The sequence below is a fragment of the Ursus americanus genome, chromosome 36 (assembly GCF_024610735.1).
Source record: "Ursus americanus isolate L20-20 chromosome 36, mUrsAme1.1.p, whole genome shotgun sequence".
NCBI lineage: Eukaryota > Metazoa > Chordata > Mammalia > Carnivora > Ursidae > Ursus > Ursus americanus.
This window is the reverse complement of record NC_142162.1, coordinates 24,382,303-24,402,201: the sequence shown is the minus strand read 5'-3', so window position 1 is coordinate 24,402,201 and position 19,899 is coordinate 24,382,303. Positions and strand designations below refer to the sequence as shown.

The following is a 19,899-nucleotide window of genomic DNA, read 5'->3' as shown; positions in this document are numbered from 1 at the left end:
TAATCTGTAAATTAGTATGCAGCATCTACATCTATCAAAGCACTGAGCAATAATCTGCATAATACTTTCTTATATGCAAATCAAGGGCAAATGGTAAAATTATAAACTCAAAGGAAATCTTAAACGGGCACTATATATAAATTTCTAAAGTGTATTATCTTCTTTTGAAAGTGTTCTTTTGCAATCAATTTATGATATCATAACCTAATAACTGTTTATTGAGGACATAACTTTTTGCTGTGGATGGCATGAAAATATTTTATATACATTATTTCTACTGCTCATTTCTACCTGCTGAGTAGATATTATTATCCCTAATTTATGGATGTTGAAATGAAGGTTAAATGTCTTACATATAGTTACGCAGCTCATGCTGTAGCCAGGATTAAGCTTCAATCTGTCTGCCTACAAAGCTGATTCTTTTCCACATACCATACCACACTGCCAATTAATGCCATGACCTTTTTCCTATGCCAATGTTATTCTAATTAAAACTTTACCACACAGATTATCCACCCACCCAACAAAACATACACAAAAATAAAAACTTCCATACTCTTCAATCTTTTGGTGAAGAGCCTCACAATCTTCTCTATAAATCTGTATCTTGGGTCGGTAAACATACTGACTTAACATCAGGTCTTCTGGAGTAGGTGGTGTGTTTATAGTAAACTGGAAAAAAAAGAAAATCAGTCCCTCAAAACTGGTAGTTTGAAGGCAAAACCATGTTTAAGAACTGTTTCAAATTTCAGAGTGCTTATTTTAAAGTTCTACAAAGAAAAATTTGACTACTCTATGAAATTGATACACCCAGTAAGCTACTAGTTGGAATTTGAATACAAGTCTCTGACATCAAAGTCCATTTCCTACAGATGTTTAGGGGATGTTCCACTCACATGTGATTGAACAGTGGTTTGAAAATGGCTATGTGTTAAGAAAACCAATACCTAAAAATTCAAACTTATCAGGAACCCTTTCATTAAAAGAAAGAAAAAAGATATCAGTTTCCTAAATTATTCTTTTCTACTCCCATTCTCTAACCCTGATCCTCACTTCTATCCCAGTTTGAATTCAGATTTTTGTGGCATATGTAAAATAAGGTAGCAAAAATTTGGTTATTTTAAAAAACGTTTTATACCTCTAATCCAAAGGCTTTTTTTTTTTAAAGAATTTAAGTAATCTCTATACCCAACATTGGGCTCAAAATTACAACCCCGAGATTGAGTCACATGCTCTTCTGACTGAGCCAACCAGGTGCCCCAAATCCAATGACTTTCTGATGTCCTTTATGCAGTACTGGAAAAACCAAGTCAGCTTCTTACATCATATTACATATAAAAACCAAACCAAATCCCACAACAACAAATGCCCACTATTCATAGGCAGTATGGTACAGAATAAATAATTTTACCACTCCAAGATTTGGTCTCCTCATCTATAAATTGGGCACAATATTCATCAGTCACTTAAGGTTATAGTAAAAGTTTTTTTTTTTTTTAAGGTTACACAAGCCCAGGGCCTGATAATCTAACAAATGCTAGCTTCTTCTCACTCTCTACTTTTATTTGATAAATTAAAAGGAAGTAACTGAATGAGGTTTTAATCCCCTTCCTCTATCCCTAACTCATCTTCTAGCAGATGTGCTAAGAAAGTAAAAACTAAGAGGCAGCCCACGGAATAGGAGAATATATTTGCAAATGATACTACAGATAAAAGACTGGTATCCAAGATCTACAAAGAACTTCTCAAACTCAATACGTGAGAAACAAAAAAACAAATCATAAAATGGGCAGAAGATATGAACAGACACTTTTCCGATGAAGACATACAAATGGCTAACAGACACATGAAAAAATGTTCAAAATCATTAGCCATCAGGGAAATTCAAATCAAAACCACATTGAGATACCACCTTATGCCAGTTAGAATGGCAAAAATTGACAAGGCAAGAAACAACAATTGCTGGAGAGGATGTGGAGAAAGGGGGTCCCTCCTACATTGTTGGTGGGAATGCAAGTTGGTTCAGCCACTCTGGAAAACAGTGTGGAGGTCCCTTAAAAAGTTAAAAATTGAGCTATCCTATGATCCAGCCATTGCACTACTGGGTATTTACCCCAAACATACAGATGTAGTGAAGAGAAGGGCCATGTGCACCCCAATGTTCATAGCAGCTCTGTCCACGATAGCTAAATCGTGGAAGGAGCCGAGATGCCCTTCAACAGATGATTGGATTAAGAAATTGTGGTCCATATATACAATGGAATATTATTCAGCTATCAAAAAGAACGATTTCTCAACATTTGCTGCAACATGGACGGCACTGGAGGAGATAATGCAAGTGAAAAAAGTCAAGCAGAGAAAGACAATTATCATATAGTTTCTCTCATCTATGGAACATAAGAACTAGGAAGATCGGTAGGAGAAGAAAGGGATAAAGAAAGGGGGGGTAATCAGAGGGGGGAGTGAAGCTTGAGAGACTATGGACTCTGAGAAACAAACTGAGGGCTTCGGAGGGGACGGGGGGTGGGGAATGGGATAGGCTGGTGATGGGTAGTAAGGAGGGCACGTATTGCATGGTGCACTGGGTGTTATACACAACTAATGAATCATCTAACTTTACATCAAAAACCAGGGATGTACTGTATGGTGACTAACATAATAAATATTTTTAAAAAGTGCTAAAAGCAATTGTAACTGAAGTTGACTCTCTTTCTTAAAGGTATTTTAAAGGCTAGATTTACAAATAAAAATCAAAGCTCTGTGCACTGGCTCAAAAAGAAACGGCAACACTAGAACCCAGGCTGTGCTTTTATTTTTTATTTATTTTTTTATTATTATTTTTTTCCAGACTCTGCTTTTTAAACACGGTTTTCTCACTCAAAGAAATCAGGCCTCCTTGGGAAAATGGCTAAATGCTTTCATGTAGGAACCAAATGCTTTGCAAAGAAGTATTTCTTTTTATAGAAATACTTGGGCAATAAATGATAGAATTAGGTTACAACTACTACTTTACAACTCCTAGTGAATTACTTGATCTAGATAATGATCATTAATGGCTGCCTATGCATCACTACCAGACATTATTTCCTGATGGAAGTATGACTATAAAGTGAACTTGAAAAAAAACCCATGAATCTGATAAAGCCTCTGTCAATTTACAAAGAATACAAGAGACAGAGAATAGGTTAAATAAATGTTTGGGTGTGCACAATTAGCAAAATGCACACTGTGGTAAACTCTATAGAAAAAACCTGGTTTCTTCATTAAAAAGAAAAAAAAGGAGAGAGAGATGGAAGGAGACATTACAATTTAGAAGATGACTAAGAGATACCAACCAATTATAATATTTTTACCTCATTTAGTAAACTCGATGTAGTAAACCAGAAAATAATGCTTAAAGACAACCAGGGAGGGGGCACCTGGATGGCTCAGTCAGTTAGCGTCCAACTGTTGATTTCAGCTTAGGTCATGATCTCAGGGTTGCGAGATCAAGCCCGAAGTCAAGCTCTGAGCTGGCCGTGGAGACTGCTTAAGATTCTCTCTCTCCCTTGGGGCTCCTGGGTGGTGCAGTCAGGTAAGTGTTCAACCCTTGGTTTCGGCTCAGGTTGTGAACTCAGGGTCATGAGATGGGGGCCTTCATTGGGCTCTGCCTGGAGCCTGCTTAAGACTCTCTCCTTCTACCCTCCATTCCTGCTCACACACTCACTCTTAAAAAAAAAAAAAGAAAAGAAAAAAAGAAAAGAAAAGACAACCAGGGAAATATAAATACTGACTGAATTGTCATTTTTTAAAAAAAGATTTTATTTGTTTGTCAGAGAGACACAGATGGAGAGCGAGCGCACTAGCAGAAGGAAAAGCAGGCTCCCCGCTGAACAAGGAGGCCGATGCGGGACTTGATCCCAGGACCCTGGGATTATGACCTAAGCCAAAGGCAGACACTTAACCTACTGAGCCACCCTGGCATCCCTTGACTGAATAGTCATTTTAAGGTATGATTATTGTATGTGGATATATTTTTTAAATGACTCCTCATCTTTTTAGGAATATGCACTGAAATACAGTTAAATTGATGATGCCTGGAATTTGCTGCAAAATAACAGGGACGGGGGGTAGGGAAATATAGGGATAAAACAAGAGTTGATAATTTTTGAGTTGAAAAAGGGTAGGTTTCCTCCTGGACCTTCATAACCACCAATGAAACACAGGACCACGCTCCCAGAGATTCATCAGGAATGCAAGTGTCAATGGATATCAGGCTCATGTACTGTGGCTACATATTGGCTGCATCCGCTTATGCTGTATGCGATAGCTAGGTTAATTTGCTGCACCTGAGCCCAGGACCATGTACACAAGCCACCCTCCTCCCTTCACCTATCTATTTTGATTACGTACCCAATTTATAGATAATCAGCTCTTGGGTATTTCAGGCCTGGCAGGGGTACCTGCAATAGTTCTTTGACCTCACTGAGAAGGGAAAGGGTGTCAATTATAGTACTTCTGCTTGGGGCATTCCATGGGCATGCTGAGGGTCATGGGGCAATACAATAGCACCTTTTGCTGGTGATACCTGCTGAGCTTCTATAACTGCAAACACATACGGGTGCTGTACATGTGTCTATAAGGGGTAGCACATACTTCCCCACTTGCCTCAAGAATACTGTCCTCAGGGGTACCTGGCTGGCTCAGTTGGTAAAGCATAAGACTTTTTTTTTTTTTTTAATGTAATCTCTATGCCCAATATTAGCCTCGAACTCACAACCCCAAGTTCCAGAGTTGGATGTTCTACCAACCTGCCAGCCAGGCACCCCAAGCATGTGACTCTTGATCTCAGGGTTATGAGTTCAAGCCCCACATTGGGTGTAGAGCTTACTTAAAAAAATAAAAAAGAAAAAAAAGAAAAGAACATTCTCCCCAGTTCCACCCTAAAAGAGACTCACAGTTACCCAAGTCCTGTATCAGATGCCCGTAGCTGTGAACTTCATTTTCTATGGTCCATATCTCTTTGTCCTTTCCCTACTTTAGGATTTTTAAATTTCTTTCCTGAGATAGCATAAATTCTCTATCTTAATGGGTTTGTTCCCAGTTCTATTTCCCTAACACTGACCCTCCTGGCCTCTGCAAGGCCTGAGAGGAAAGGGGAAGATTCAGACCCTTACGTGTTAGCTCCTGAGGTATTCTCTCCCTTTTCCACCCCGTCAGCCTCCTCTCTGCTCCTCTTTCCCCTCTGTTTTCTCCAGGTCCCCTGGTACTTTTTCTAAGGATGTAGACTCTGGATCCACACCTAAGCAGCTTTTTACTCTCCATCTACAGCTGAAGCAAGAGGATTCTAATGAGAAGGGCAGGGGTTGGGGACCCAAAAGAAGTGTGCCCATTTCCCATTTTCATCTTTGATTTACACTTCGCATTTATTTATGTATTTATTTATGTATTTATGTATTTATTTGTAAAAATGTTTTCTTTATTTGAGTGAGAGAAAAAGTGAGCACAAGCAGGAGAAAAAGCAGAGGTAGAGGGACAAGCAGACTCCCCACTGAGTGGGGAACACGACGCAGAGCTCGATCCCAGGACCCTGAGATCACTGAAATCGTAGCTCGATCTGAGTCACCCAGGCACACATACTTCACATTTAGATATACAATACTCCTGGAATTGATTTTTTCCTAAATAACTTTTTTTTTTTTTAAAAGATTTTTTGGGGCGCCTGGGTGGCACAGCGGTTAAGCGTCTGCCTTCGGCTCAGGGCGTGATCCCGGCGATCTGGGATCGAGCCCCACATCAGGCTCTTCTGCTATGAGCCTGTTTCTTCCTCTCCCACTCCCCCTGCTTGTGTTCCCTCTCTCGCTGGCTGTCTCTATCTCTGTTGAATAAATAAATAAAATCTTTAAAAAAAAAAAAAAGATTTATTTATTTATTTATTGGAGAAAGAGAGAGAGAGAGAGAGCGTGCACGAGCAGGGGGAGGGACAGAGGGAGAAGCAGAGTCTCTGTTGAGCAGGGAGCCCGATGCACGGCTAGATCCCAGGACCCCGGGATCATGACCTGAGCTGAAGTCACACACTTAACTGACTGAACCACCCGAGCGCCTCTAAACAGCTTTATTGAGATTTAATTCACACACCATATAATTCATCCACTGAAGTATACAATTAGATAATTTTTTTAAGTATATTCACAGGGTTATGCAACCATCAACCACAATCTAATTTAGAGCATTTTCATCCCCCTATTAAAAAACCCTGTACCCATTAGGTGTCACTCCCCATTCTCTTCCACCCCCATCCTGGCCTCAAGTAACCACTAATTAGTTCACTTTTGGGCTATTATGAATAGTACTCATGTACAACTTTTGTGAGAATGTATATATTCAGTTCTCTTGGGAATATACTTAGAAGTAGAATGCGCTGAATCTTCTAATAGTTCAATGTTTAACTTTTTGAGGAAATGCCAAAGTGTTTTCCAAAGTGGCTGTGCCATTCCCACCAACAAAGTATGAAAATTCTAATTTCTCTATATCCTTGCCAACACTTTTTATTTTGTCCTTTTGATTACAGCCATTATAATGGGTGTGCAGTAGTAACTCACTGTGGTTTTATTTATGTATTTATTTTTAAAGATTTATGTATTTATTTGAAAAAGAGAGAGAGAGAGAGTGTGTGTGTGTGTGTGTGTGCGCGTGTGTGAGAGAGAGAGCAGGGGGAGGGGCAGAGGAAAACTGACCAGGAGAGAATCTCATGCAGACTCCCTGCTGAGCATGGAACATGACTTGCTGCTCCACCCAGGGCTCGATCTCAGGATACTGAGAGCATGACCTGAGCCAAAAGCAAGTCAGACGCTCAACCGACTGAGCTGCTCAGGCGCCCATCATTGTGGCTTTAACTTGCAATTCCTTAATGACTAATGACGCTGAAAAAGTTCTCCTATACTTATCGGTATTTTTATGTGTTCTTCAGAGAAATGTTCATTCAGATCCTTTTGACTATCTTTTAAATTGGGTTGCCTTTTTATTACTGAATTGAAAAAGTTCTTGACATATTCTGGATATAAGTCCTTTATAAAATGTATGATTTGCAAATGCTTTTTCCCATTCTGTAGGTTGTCTTTCCACTTTCTTGGTGGTATCATTTGTAGCACAGAAGTGTTTTGTTTGATTTTTTAGAGAGAGAGAGAGCACAAGCAAGCAGGGGGAGGGGCAGAGAGAGAATCTTAATGCCCAGTGTAAGCCTGACATGGGGCTTGATCTCATAACCCTGAAAGATCATGAAATCAAGAGTCAGACGCCCAGGTGTCCCCATGTACCACAGAAGTTTTTAATTTTGATGAAGACCAGTTTTTGTCACTTGTGTTTTTGGTGTTATATAGACTTGATTTTTGTGTATAGTGTGAAGTATGGGTCAAAGTTCATTTTTTCCTATGGATATCCAACTGATGCAACATCATTTATAGAAAAGACCACTGTTCTGCAGTGGCATCTTTGTCATAAACCAAATGTCCATATTTGTGTGGGTCCATTCTTTCTTTCTTTTTTTTTTTTTCCCCCCCCTCTCCCCACCCCTTTCTTAGTTCCTTTAATTTTTTTTAAAGTAAGCTCTATGCCCAATATGGGGCTTTAACTGACGACCCTGAGACCAAGAGTCACATGCTCTACCGACTGAACCAGCCAGGTGCCGCTGTGTTGGTCCATTCTTTAAAAGTTAGCTAGAACTCATTTGGATCTAGTGACAATTTTAATGGTAAAATAAAATAAAGTTTTCAAGGATAAAGTTTTCCAGTTCTTAGGTTAATTTTGGTAATTTATATGTTGCTAAAAAATCATCTGGTCTTAAAAAATTTGTTATCAGAGTTGATGGATTAAAAAAATTCTTTTAATTCTTTTAATCTCTCGACATGTCTTCTTTCTTCATTTCTTTCATCTATATTTTAGGCTTCTCTGTTTTCTTAATTAGGCTTTTTAAGGGTTTTCTTATTTTATTGTCTTTTCAAAGTACCAGTTTTTGGATTTGCTATTCTTTCTAATAATTTTTGTTTCCTGTCTCATTAGCTTTACCATTTACTAGCATTAATTCTGCCTTCCTGCCTTTTTAATGGATTTTATTTTATTATCCATTTTCCAATTTCTTAAAGCGAGCATTAAAAATTCCTTATTTTTAGGGGCACCTGGGTGGCACAGCGGTTAAGCGTCTGCCTTTGGCTCAGGGCGTGACCCCGGCGTTATGGGATCGAGCCCCATATCAGGCTCCTCTTCTGGGAGCCTGCTTCTTCCTCTCCCACTCCCCCTGCTTGTGTTCCCTCTCTCGCTGGCTGTCTCTGTCTCTGTCAAATAAATAAATAAAATCTTAAAAAAAAAAAATTCCTTATTTTTAGATTCTCTTCTATAATAACAATGTTATCTAAGGCTTTTAATTTCTTGCTAAGTATAATTTTTGCTGTATGTCCCATATGTTTGGTATTAAATATTCCCCTTTACTTTGCTTTCTTAATAGTCTTGATTTCCTCTCTGATCTCAGTTATTTATAAGTGTATTTCTCAATTTCCAAGAAGCTAAGAATGTTATAGTCCTTTTATTAGTTCTAATTTTATTGGATTAAGATCAGATGATGTCCATAAAAATCTCCATTTTTTTCAATTTGCTAATATTTTCTTTGTGGCCAAGGGCATAACTAATTTTTGTAAACGTTCGACAGACTTAAAAGAAAAACATATTCCTATTAAGTGACACAAATTTTTCTATTAATCTTTTAAAATAAGTTTGTTGATTGTACAATTCAAATACTGTATAATCTTATATAATTTTGATTTTGAGAAATGTTTATTAAAAACTGCTGTATTTGGATTTTTATATAGTGGGAAAAAGCATATGTTCAGGAAAAAGTATCAAAGACAAAATACATGGCAAGGAATGAGAAAAAAATAAAATTTCACCTTATCAAAGTTTATGATATTACAAAAAAAAATCCATTTTCTTTGTTTTTAAGAAACTGCTGGAGCCCCAGTGCAGAGCTTGAACACATAACCCTGAGATCAAGACCTAAGCTGAGGGGTGCCTGGGTGGCTCAGTCGTTAAGTGTCTGCCTTCAGCTCAGGGCATGATCCCGGAGTCCTGGGATCTAGCCCCACATCAGGCTCCTCTTCTGGGAGCCTGCTTCTTCCTCTCGCACTCCTCCTGCCTGTGTTCCCTCTCTCGCTGGCTGTATCTCTCTCTGTCAAATAAATAAATAAAATCTTAAAAAAAAAAAAAAAGACCTGAGCTGAGATCAAGAGTCAGATGTTAGCTGAATGAACCACCCAGGTGCCCCCACAAAAACCAATTCTTATGATAACCACAATGTACCTACTACAGAAAAACTTTCTGCAAAAAAATATGCTTCCTTAGATTCTATTTTTGAATAAACACTTGTTTTGATGCACTTTAATAAACGAGTGTAATACATTTTAACTGAGATAACTATTTTGCCAAGAAATTGCACTTACTTTGGCTGGGAGATTGCTCTGTCGGGGTTTCTGTATCAAAATGTGGACCTGAAGAAGTATAAAGAACTCCTTTATTGTAATTTTCCCATCTTTGAGTTTCTGAGGAAAGAAAAAAAGTTTGCACGATATTCAAGGTCAGCTCATTTTGACTATAACCACCCCATTTTTTTCTAAATATCTTATAGTATTTTCCATATATTTGTGGAAATATCCAAATATTTGTAAGCTATACATGAACAGATTTTATCTAATATTATTTCTTAAGGTTATTCAGTGACAACAGAATTGAGAACAAACAACAAAACACAGGTCTTCTAATTGTGATTTCTACTCCGTATGATCAATCACCATGCTGGGTCCTTAATAAAACACCCTAATTTTCTGTATAGTTGAATATTTCATAATTTTTTTAAAAAATTTAAAAAGTGAAAACAAAACAGGGAATATAGTTGCATTAGAAATGAGAAATAGTCTAACATACCTCCTTCAAACTCTCTTCACAAATAGTGTCTCTGAGAAACTGTGATTCCATCTGACTATTGTGCTGTGCTAGAAGAAAAGCAAATTCAGGTGCTAAACAAGTCAAAATTAAATCGTAAGCTTAATTTTAATTATCATTCAGGTTTATGTGTGGTTCATACTCTTTAAGCTATCCACTAGGATCTTTTTGGGAAAACAGTCATTTACAGGGCAAAGTATACTACTGTTTTAAGACTCCATCCAATATTTCTCTACTAATTATAAGGGTTTTTTAAAAAGATTTTATTTATTTATTTGACAGAGGGTTAGAGAGAGAGAGAACACAAGCAGGGGAAGTGGCAGGCAGAGGGAGAAGCAGGCTCCTGGATGAGCAGGGAGCCTGAGGCAGGACTTGATCCCAGGACACCGGGATCATGACCTGAGCCAAAGGCAGATGCTTAACTAACTGAGCCATCCAGGCGCCCCTAATTGTAAGCTTCTTAAGGAAATTATCCTTTATGGTCTATCACTTCTCAGCTTATTAAAATAACTAAGCATTAAAAATAAAATTATTTTACTTATCAACTATGTATAACTCCCAAAAAGCTTAAATAAATTTCAAATATCTCCTGAATTGAAACACATTTATTATTAGTCAAGTAAACAGATGACTTCTATTATTTAGTCTTCATGAAGATCTTACTGCTGAAGTCCAGAGAGGTCCCATCGGCCTTGATCGAATCAAGAGAACTGCTGCAACTAGATGGTGTTCGGCTCAGGCTTTTTATCAAAACAGTGTTAGCATTTTTATCTATATCCCCTTCAGCATGGTGATCAAAAATCTGAAATTATCAATTAAGAAACATTATCAGCCTAAAGTCATGACTCTGTATACTTTCAATAATTGTTTGTTAAACACTAACAAATGCTACTTCATAACATAAAATTTATCTATAATTATATGAGATATCTTAGTAACAAATAACTTATTAGGCCTTTTGAGTTCAAAGTAATTTTAATTTTTTTAACCTTTATTTATTTTTCATAGTAATCTCTACACCCAACATGGGGCTCAAACTCACAACTCTCAGATCAAGAATCACATACATGCTCCTCTGACTGAGCCAAACAGGTGCCCCTAGAGTTCAAAGTAATTTTATTTAAGAACATATAGAAATCATGGGCGTGCCTGGGTGGCTCAGTCGTTAGGCGTCTGCATTTGGTTCGAGTTGTGATCCCAGGGTCCTGGGATCGAGCCGCGTATGGAGCTCCCTGCTCAGGGGGAAGCCTGCTTCTCCTTCTCCCACTCCACCTGCTTGTGTTCCTCCCTCTCTCGCTGTCTCTCTGTCAAATAAATAAATAAAATCTTTTTAAAAAACAAAAAAAGTGTACAGAAATCAGCTTGTACATTATCCTGTATAAGCAAATTGTTTCTCAGATGTGTCTAAGTTAAAGCCAGATCCTATGAGCTGCCAAACGTTGACTTATTAATTATTCAACTACTAGCCACCAGAGTAAGGGCAACCACGTTGAAATAAACCAGCATAGAATACTGGCTATTCACAGTGACTCTGGCTAGAGCAACAAAGAAACTTAGGTCCAGGTTTTAGTACTTCTTTCCCCAAGTGACTAAAACTCCTTTGGCTAATGCCAAATAAGTGATGTGATCTTGCTTTTACCATTTTAATCATTTGACTTTACAGCCTTAAATGCCATTTTAATCTACTTAACTTACATATGTTTTTGAGGACAATGTATCCTTGTCTAAACGTTAGAATGTAATCTCTACAATGTAATGAGAACAGATTTTTTTTCTGTAAATTCCTGACGTATTCCCAGCACCTAAACAGTACTCAGGACACAGGAGATACTCAATATCTACTGAACAAAATAATACTAATTTTCATATAATGTGTTCAGTTATAAATTTTCTATCACTGATACTATATTCTCAAAGCTGCACAGATGAACCATTTCCTCAGGGCCTCATATAATAGAACTACTGAAATATTTTTCTAAGCCTACTCACATGTTAGAGTTTAAATTTTGTTTTCTATGAACCTCTGATATTTTCTTTTCTTTCTTTTATTTTTGGAAGATTTTATTTATTTTTGAGAGAGAGGGCACAAGCAGTGCGGAGAGGCAGAGGGAGAGGGAGAAGCAGACTCCCTGCTCAGCAGGCAGCCCAACAGGGGGCTTGATCCTGGGATCATGACCTGAGCTGAAGGCAGCCACTTAACTGAGGGAGCCACCCAGGCACCCCACTCTGATACTTTCTAATCTTCATTTCTCCACCTATAAAATTCAGTTTGAGTGACAGCTTTTATTCGCTCCAAGATATCCAAATGAGTGTTCCCTCAACTTTTAAAAAAATCAATAATCTCTTGCATAAATTCAAATTCTCAGTTCTTCACCTTCAGATACTGGGTTTGACCTAGCATTCTCTTATCCACTAACTAAATGCACTCTCAGCTTCTACATATCTTCATTAGCCAAGAAAATTTAGGCAAGCTTTTCTTTACGCAGTTTGCATAACAAAAAGGCTTTTTTACCCTCTAGATATTTAGACTGAATTTAACTTTTCAAACTACATATATCCTGCCTAGAGATTCTCCTAATGCAAAATCACAACAAATTACACAATTACATTAACTTTTGTATTACTTCTCATTTCATTTTTTGTGATGAAAAAAAAGATTGAATTTTTTTAAGTCTAGCTGTTAGTCAAATAATTCCTTAACATTCTAAATAGGAATATTTCTCCAGCCTTATAATTGGAAATAATCAATTCCTGCTCATCCAAGACTAAAATTAAAATTCAATACTCATAACTTAAAAAACACATTCCTTAGTTCAAGACAGAGCTTACCTCCTGATCTTGTGCGGTATCACTAAACCTAATCTCACTTTTCCTGATTTTTTTCTCATTCTGAATATCATCTTCTTCTTGTACCCAAGTTCTTTTTTGGCTACTGCAGGTTTCTCTTATTTTATTTTCAGATGGTGAAATCTCTTTCTGATATGTCTCAATCAAAGCCTTTTCCTCAGTTTCTATGGTAATAGAATCTGAGGAATTAATCTCACCAGGATATATAGGAAGGTTTTCCTCATTTATATATTGAGATGGACTTAAGGTCAGTTTAGCTGCAACAAATTCAATGCTTGACTCCTTACTGAAGGCTGGTTGAGCTTCTAAGTGATTCAAATCAGTTGTGTCTGCTTGAATCTGCTCCAGGTCATTTATACCAGTGACACTACAATTTCTCTTGTTTGGCAACCTGGGCAAAAATATTCCCAAAGAACATCTCCTCACTTTATCTTTCACAACTGTCATGAGTGGTACAGAGTTAGTTTCAGCTCCATTATGAGAAATTTTATTTTCTTCATCTCTATCATCTTCAACATTGCTGGGCACAGTGGTAATATTATGTATTTCTGTAGCTTGCACTATACTTGTATGATTGTGTGCCTTATTTGTCAATTCAAGTAATTGTTCTGGAGAAGGTGGTATGTGAGGAGTTTGGAAATCTAAAAATTCTTCAGGTTTTCCATTCAAATTATTCAGATTTGATCCGACACAACTAAAACTTGCAGTATTAGACGCAATTGCAGGATCTGATGCTTCTCTAGAATTAGCATGAGTTTGAGTAACTTGCTTAGTCAAGTCTGAATTACTGTGGAAATCTGTATTACATTTAGCTGTCTGAATATTTTTCCTCAGCTCTTTTTTACAGGCTGTAGTAAACTGTTTGTCATTATTGAGCATTTTGGACTCATTTTCACATGTGGGTATAGAGGAATTTCCTATAGCAATATTTAAATTCTTATTTCCAGCAGTAGATGGTATCGTTTCATCTTTATTCACAATTATCTGTCCTTGCTGAGGTAATGGAGGTAGCTGGCTTGAGAGATGAAGCTGAGAAGTAACACAAACATCATCAACAAAGGTCATCTTTAAATTATGCTCTGCCATATCAACAAAGCCCTCCATTTGATCCTCTGGGAGCTTAAAAGATACTCGCTTTGAATTAGGTTTAGTTATCTCCCCCAGATCTTGGCTATATAGTAAAGTTTGATTAGCTATTAAGTTTTGGGGCTCCTTAATCACATCTTGATCTTTGAGCACTGTTGTAACACAGTTTGACTGTCTTTCGGTATTGGTTTGAGTCACTTTTTCCTTTTCCAACAAAGAACAAGAAGCAGAGAGAGGGAGTCCCTCAGACTTCAAGTAATATTCACTGGCTAAATTGTTTACATAAGAAAGATCATTTTGCACTGGACAGTTACTGGCTTTCTCATCTTTCTCACCTAAGGACATGATATTCCCCTCCAAATTATCAAAACAGGAAATAGCATTTGGTAAACAGGAATAATTATCACCAGATCCACACATAGCAGTTGCATGACTATTTGTAAAATCCATGTTTCTTCTCTCTGTACTATTTAACTGACAGCTTCCAATTTTGGCTTTTTCCAGTGTACAGTCCTGGTCTACAACTTTCCCCATCACCTCTTCATCCACAGCGCTATTGAATTTGATAATTTCTAACTCACTTTGACCCCTAGACAATGTATTAGTAGGAACAGAGGGTATCACATGGTGCTTTTGCTTAGCGTAAAGAACAATTTTGTTTTCTACCGCCAGTGCTTGTTTTTCAGTTTCTTGAACAGAGCTACCATCATTACGAAAAGAAATACCCAAGATTTTTCCATTAGGTATTCCAAATTTAGGGCACTCTTGAAGAATTTTCTCCGTGTCTTGACAATCAATGAAAACAGTATGGGACTTGGTGACTTCCAGATCATCGTGATTATCTACAAACATTACAGTTTTGTCTATTGGCCTAGTAGTTATTTTATCTGGTGAGACAGTTTTACATTCTAAGGCAGTTGTGTGACTTCTAGTCATCTCCATGTCATCCTGCCCACATGTATACAAAACAGTTTTAGAAGTTCCTGCCAAAGGCACCAAATGGGAATCCTCTCTATCTTCCAGGGCGGTTTTGTTGTTTATTTCCACTGTACAGCTCTGGGTGATATCCATATCATTTTTATCATTTTTGGAAAATGCAGCAGTCTTGTCATTTTTGAGTCTAAGGCTTTTCCTTCTCTGACTTTTGCCTGATATAGTTTCATTCAGAAATTCAGGCTTTTGTATATCTTCATTTTTCCAAAAGGTTGATTTAGACACTTCCATGTTATCGCCAGCTGTAAGTCCTACAGCAGCTTTCTCTATAGGACCATTGTTAGACCATCCCCTCAGGAGTGTTACCTTGTTGACTGTTGCTGCTGAATGGTCACTTGCACCATTCTCTGGAAAGGAAACATTCTCTTCAGCAGAAGAGGGTGTCACTTTTGGCTTTTCTAGGCTTTTCTTTATGGATAGTTCGAAGTCAAGTCTGTCTGTAAGCACAGACCTTTCCTTTGCTTGGTAGTCAATGAAAACTGTGTGTGACTTTGTCATTTCCAGTTCATTGCAATTATCTACGAACATTACAGTTTTGTCCATAGGCCTAGTGGTTATTTTATCCAGTGAGACAGTTTTACATTCTAAGGCAGTTGTGTGACTTTTAGTGACCTCCATGTCATCTTGCCCACATGTATACAGAACAGTTTTAGAAGTTCCTGCCAAATGGGAATCTTGTTCATATAATAAAGCTTTATGATTTATTTCTACTGTATAACTCTTGGTGATATCCATATCATTCTCATCGCCTTCCGAAAATACAATAGTCTTATCGACTTTTTGTCTGCCAACACTTTTCCTTCCACGAATTTTGACATCTTGCTTTTCATTCAGAAATCCAAGTTTTCGTATGCTTTTGTCTTCTAACACATCTATGTTATCATTAGAAACAAACACTCCAGTTTTTTCTATAGGAGTTTTATTACATTTTTCAACTTTTACAGCTATCTGTCTGTCTACTGTTGTTAGCTGTCTGTTAGCATTTTCTAAATTAGTCTTACCCAATTCTTGTACTTCAGAAGGACCAAATCCAATGACAACAGTGTGACTCTTGGTTAGATCCATATTTTGTTCCTCCTCTGAACAAATAATTGTTTTGTTATAGGAACAGTCAGGTGTGGGATTGCCTACACTTTTCCTCAGTGGCTCAGGCAGTTTAGAATTCTGGCCTGATACAGATTTCACTGTGTAACTGTTAACAGCAATATTATGATTTTTCATGGTAGACTGTCCCTCTAATGAAAATAGTGACTCTGTGATAGGAAACGAAGATGGGTCACATGGAACTGTATTTCTATTATTTCCCAGTGCTACTTGTTTCTCAAGAATTCCACCAGAGTACACTATACCATGGCTTGTTGCTATGTCTTGATTAATATCAGCTGACTGAGGGGAAACTTTATCAAGATACTGTCCAATCTTTAAAACTTGATCTTTTTCTTTGCCCCAGGTGTCAGCGGGAATGTTTTTAGATATTATATCTGGCTGCTGGGATGGTTCAGTATGACTTTTGGTCATTTCTTCCCATTCATCTGAAGGGCTTTTGCTTTGAGAGTGAAATTTACTGGTATTCTCAGATATTAGTTTGTAAGATGAAAGAGGAGCTTGACTTCCTAAGTTAGTTGTGTGACTTTTAGTCAAATCCATATCTTCACCTGTGAAGAGTTCAGTCTTTTTGTCAGTCAATGAAATAGATAAAGAATTTGCCAGGCTCTGCTGTAACCTTCCCTTAGATACATGAGGAACTGAGTTACAATTTATATTTATTTTCCCATCCTCTGACATGGTTATGAGATTTTGGAGCCTCATTTCTTTTTCAGATGTTGGTGTATCGGCTCTCCACATATTTGTCTGATCTTGTTTAAAAATCTGATTATCTATTGTAACTGTATGACTCCTGGTAATGTCCATATTATCCTCTCCTGAATAAATAGTTTTCTCTGTGAGAAGAGAGATGGCATCTGGATTGGGATACACTTTAGAATAATTACTGTCATTCTTCAGCAAATTCTTCTCTTCTCTCATACCTGAGAGACACTTGGTCAGTTCCATGGCATCGTTACTACTAGAATAGAAAAATGTCTTATGATCTTGAGTAGCTGGGCTGGAACATATAGATTCTGGGATTATGGCCAATGTGCTGGCATGCTGGTTAAAAGTCTGTGTGCCTGCGTGAGTTTCTGTCCCTGTAGTATGACTTTTGGTAATATGTATTTCACCATTAGGGTTTAAAGAAGGGTCTTGAAAGGCAGCATTTGGTTTATTCTTAAAGATTGTCTTCCCTCCTGGAGCTTCAGTTCCATAATCTGCCATAACCCCCATCATGACATTCTGACTTTGATTTTCTTTATTAGATAAATTATCTGCTGAGGGTAAATTCTCTATAGTGTGATTAGTTGTCAAGTCCATAAAATCATTGCCATAAACTGTAATATCATCACCTTTAAATTCCCTTAAGCTGGCCTCACTGGATGTGGGAACCAAAGTCTTAATATTGGCTGTATGACATTGGGTTAAATTCATCCCATCATCTTGTTCTCTGAAGATTCTTGTCATATTATTACTATTTTCATCTACCGTAAGAGGTACATGCATTTGATGTATAGAAGAGGCCCTATTTGATTCTTTGGCATGAATAGATATCTCAAAATTTTCTTTATCAGGTCCTGTAGGAAAAGCATTAGACTTTCCTGTTTTCAATCTTTTTATGAAGTCATTAAAATTTATTTTCTTTTCTGAAGAAGTGCTTTGATCCATGGAAAAATTTAATTCATTTTTCATTCTTGAATCCTTAGTATGGAGCTTTAAGTTAGACAGAAATGATGTGGTATCTATCTTAGCGGACTTTTCACTTTTAGTACAATCCAAAAGGCCTTTGGTAATCATTACAGTGTGACTTCTTGTTAGGTCCATCTGGTTTTCATCTGAAAAGATGACTGTTTGGTCATTTGCATGTTTTCTCTCATGGTTGTGTTCTATAATTGAAATCTATAATGAAAGCAAAATATAGATCAGATCAAATGCAAACTTTTAGAAAGGTATTTTACAATATGTACTATATACAGAGTACTATATAAATATTCCTCAGTGATGGCTTCATGATACATTGATTTGTTTGAGTCAGTGGTGTGGTATGTAGTCTATAATATGTTATCACCTTTTTTTTTCAAAGTCTGTAAATGCTTTAAGTGCTTTTCGACAAATAAAAGTTCAAGGTTAATTATACACCAACTAAAGTGACTAAAAAATGAAAAAGACTGACTATCAAATGTAACTATAATGAAAATTCTAATTACTATATTAGGTCATTTCCATTCTAAGTAAAAAAGACGTAGAAAGGGCTAAGAGCATGATGGCTAATTTACAGTACACTCTACCCTTGGCAGTTGGGTTCTCTTTGAATCTAAATACAGTGGTTTTATTTGTAAGGAAACAGTCTAATTCCTTGCCACTCAAAGTATGGTCTGTAAACTAGTGCACTAGTATCATCACGAGATTGTTAAAAGTATAGAATCTCAGGGCCTGCCCCAGATATACTGAAAAAGAATTATTTTAACAAAATAAAAAAAATCCTGCATATGCCCAATATAGTTTGAGAAGTCCAAATATAATTAATATATTTCCCTATTATTTAAACTGGCCATCATCGAATGGTCCTTAGGTTACCTGAAAAGGTAGAAAGTTTTCCAGTCTATGCTGGTCTACTTTAGTAAGTAATCCCTAAAACATGCCGTTATCATTAATTTTTCTATGTGTGTTAACTATAAGGGAGAATAAAATAAAAGGCATGTGCATAAACTCATACCTCTCTCTGTTGCATCTGGGTCTGAATGGGAGCACAAAGCAATGTGTTCATCCCTATTGAAAAAGAGGAAAAAACTACAGTCAATAATAAAAATATATATCACCAAGAGTCTGATTTTTCTTTCCTTAGGTTCTTCATCATTTATGAGTATTTATTTAAGTTTTATCAGTTACTAAGCCCTTCGTAAGGACTTAGGTATTAAATTTCATTAAGACTTCTGATGGTCCCTTGGGAAACCAATGGACAACCAACTTAAATTGGTTAAGTCTTCAACTCTTGATTTCGGCTCAGGTCCTGATCTCAGGGTCTTGAGATCAGGCCCCACATCAGGCTCTGCACACTGTGGGGAGTCTGCTTCCCTCCCTCTCCCTCTGCCCTTCACCCCGTGTGCTCTCTCTCTCAAATAAATAATGTTTTATTTTTTAAAAAAGATTTTATTTATTTGAGAGAGAGAGAGCATGAGTGAGGGGAGGGGCAGAGGGAGAGGGAGAGAAGCAGTCCCTGCTGAGCATGGAACCTGATGTGGGGCTCAATCACAGGACCCTGAGATCATAATCTGAGCCAAAGTCAGACACTTAACCAACTAAGCCACCCAGGAGCCCCTAAATAAATCTTTAAAAAAAAAAACCAAAAAACCCCCAAAACTTATAATTGTCCCATTTTAGGGACAGAAAGATCTGTGATTATTGTATTCTCTATGTGACTGAAATATTTTTAGATGGTGGGGATTTTAAAGGGGGAATTTTAAAGGTGGAGTTTGGACTAGTTTTTCCCCCTTTACTTCTGGATAGTAGAGGTTACATGGTAAAGAGTACCAATTCATGGGACTGAAATGTTAGAGTAAGATTTTGAAGCATCTTTTATTCTATGTTAAGGAATCTAGATGTTACCATGATGAGATGTGCATTTTATAAAAATAACTCCAGAGAAGGAGAAAAAAGTAGATGAACCAATGAGGAGCTGCTGTTATAGTGCAGATACAAACAGGATGAGAATTTCTGTTTGGGTAAGAGAAAATGAGAATGGAAATAAAGGATCAGACTCAGGACACTTCAGAATTGAAATATAAAGATTAGGTTAACAGATGGACTTTGGAAATAAGGAAAGGATTGAAGATGCGGTAATAAAAAAGGAAATACATTTTATAATACTTAAGTTTAAAGACAAATTTCTAGAACATTTTAAAAAAGTTTTTATTCAAA

General features: G+C 37.1%; 1 protein-coding gene across 3 annotated transcripts in view; it reads right to left on the bottom strand.

Moving 5' to 3' along the window:
- KNL1 (kinetochore scaffold 1) overlaps positions 1-19,899 on the bottom strand; it is a 61,721-nt gene that overhangs the window by 18,382 nt on the left and 23,440 nt on the right. For 2 of the 3 annotated variants that reach the window (XM_045770778.2, XM_045770787.2), the window contains exons 9-14: positions 18,698-18,750; positions 12,796-17,880; positions 10,630-10,768; positions 9,949-10,016; positions 9,468-9,566; positions 557-672 (exon numbers count right to left, since the gene is read on the bottom strand). In XM_045770778.2, the coding sequence (XP_045626734.2) occupies positions 557-672; positions 9,468-9,566; positions 9,949-10,016; positions 10,630-10,768; positions 12,796-17,880; positions 18,698-18,750 (5,560 nt within the window). The remainder of the gene's footprint in view (positions 1-556; positions 673-9,467; positions 9,567-9,948; positions 10,017-10,629; positions 10,769-12,795; positions 17,881-18,697; positions 18,751-19,899) is intronic. The other variant, XM_087859246.1, reaches the window with a different exon arrangement.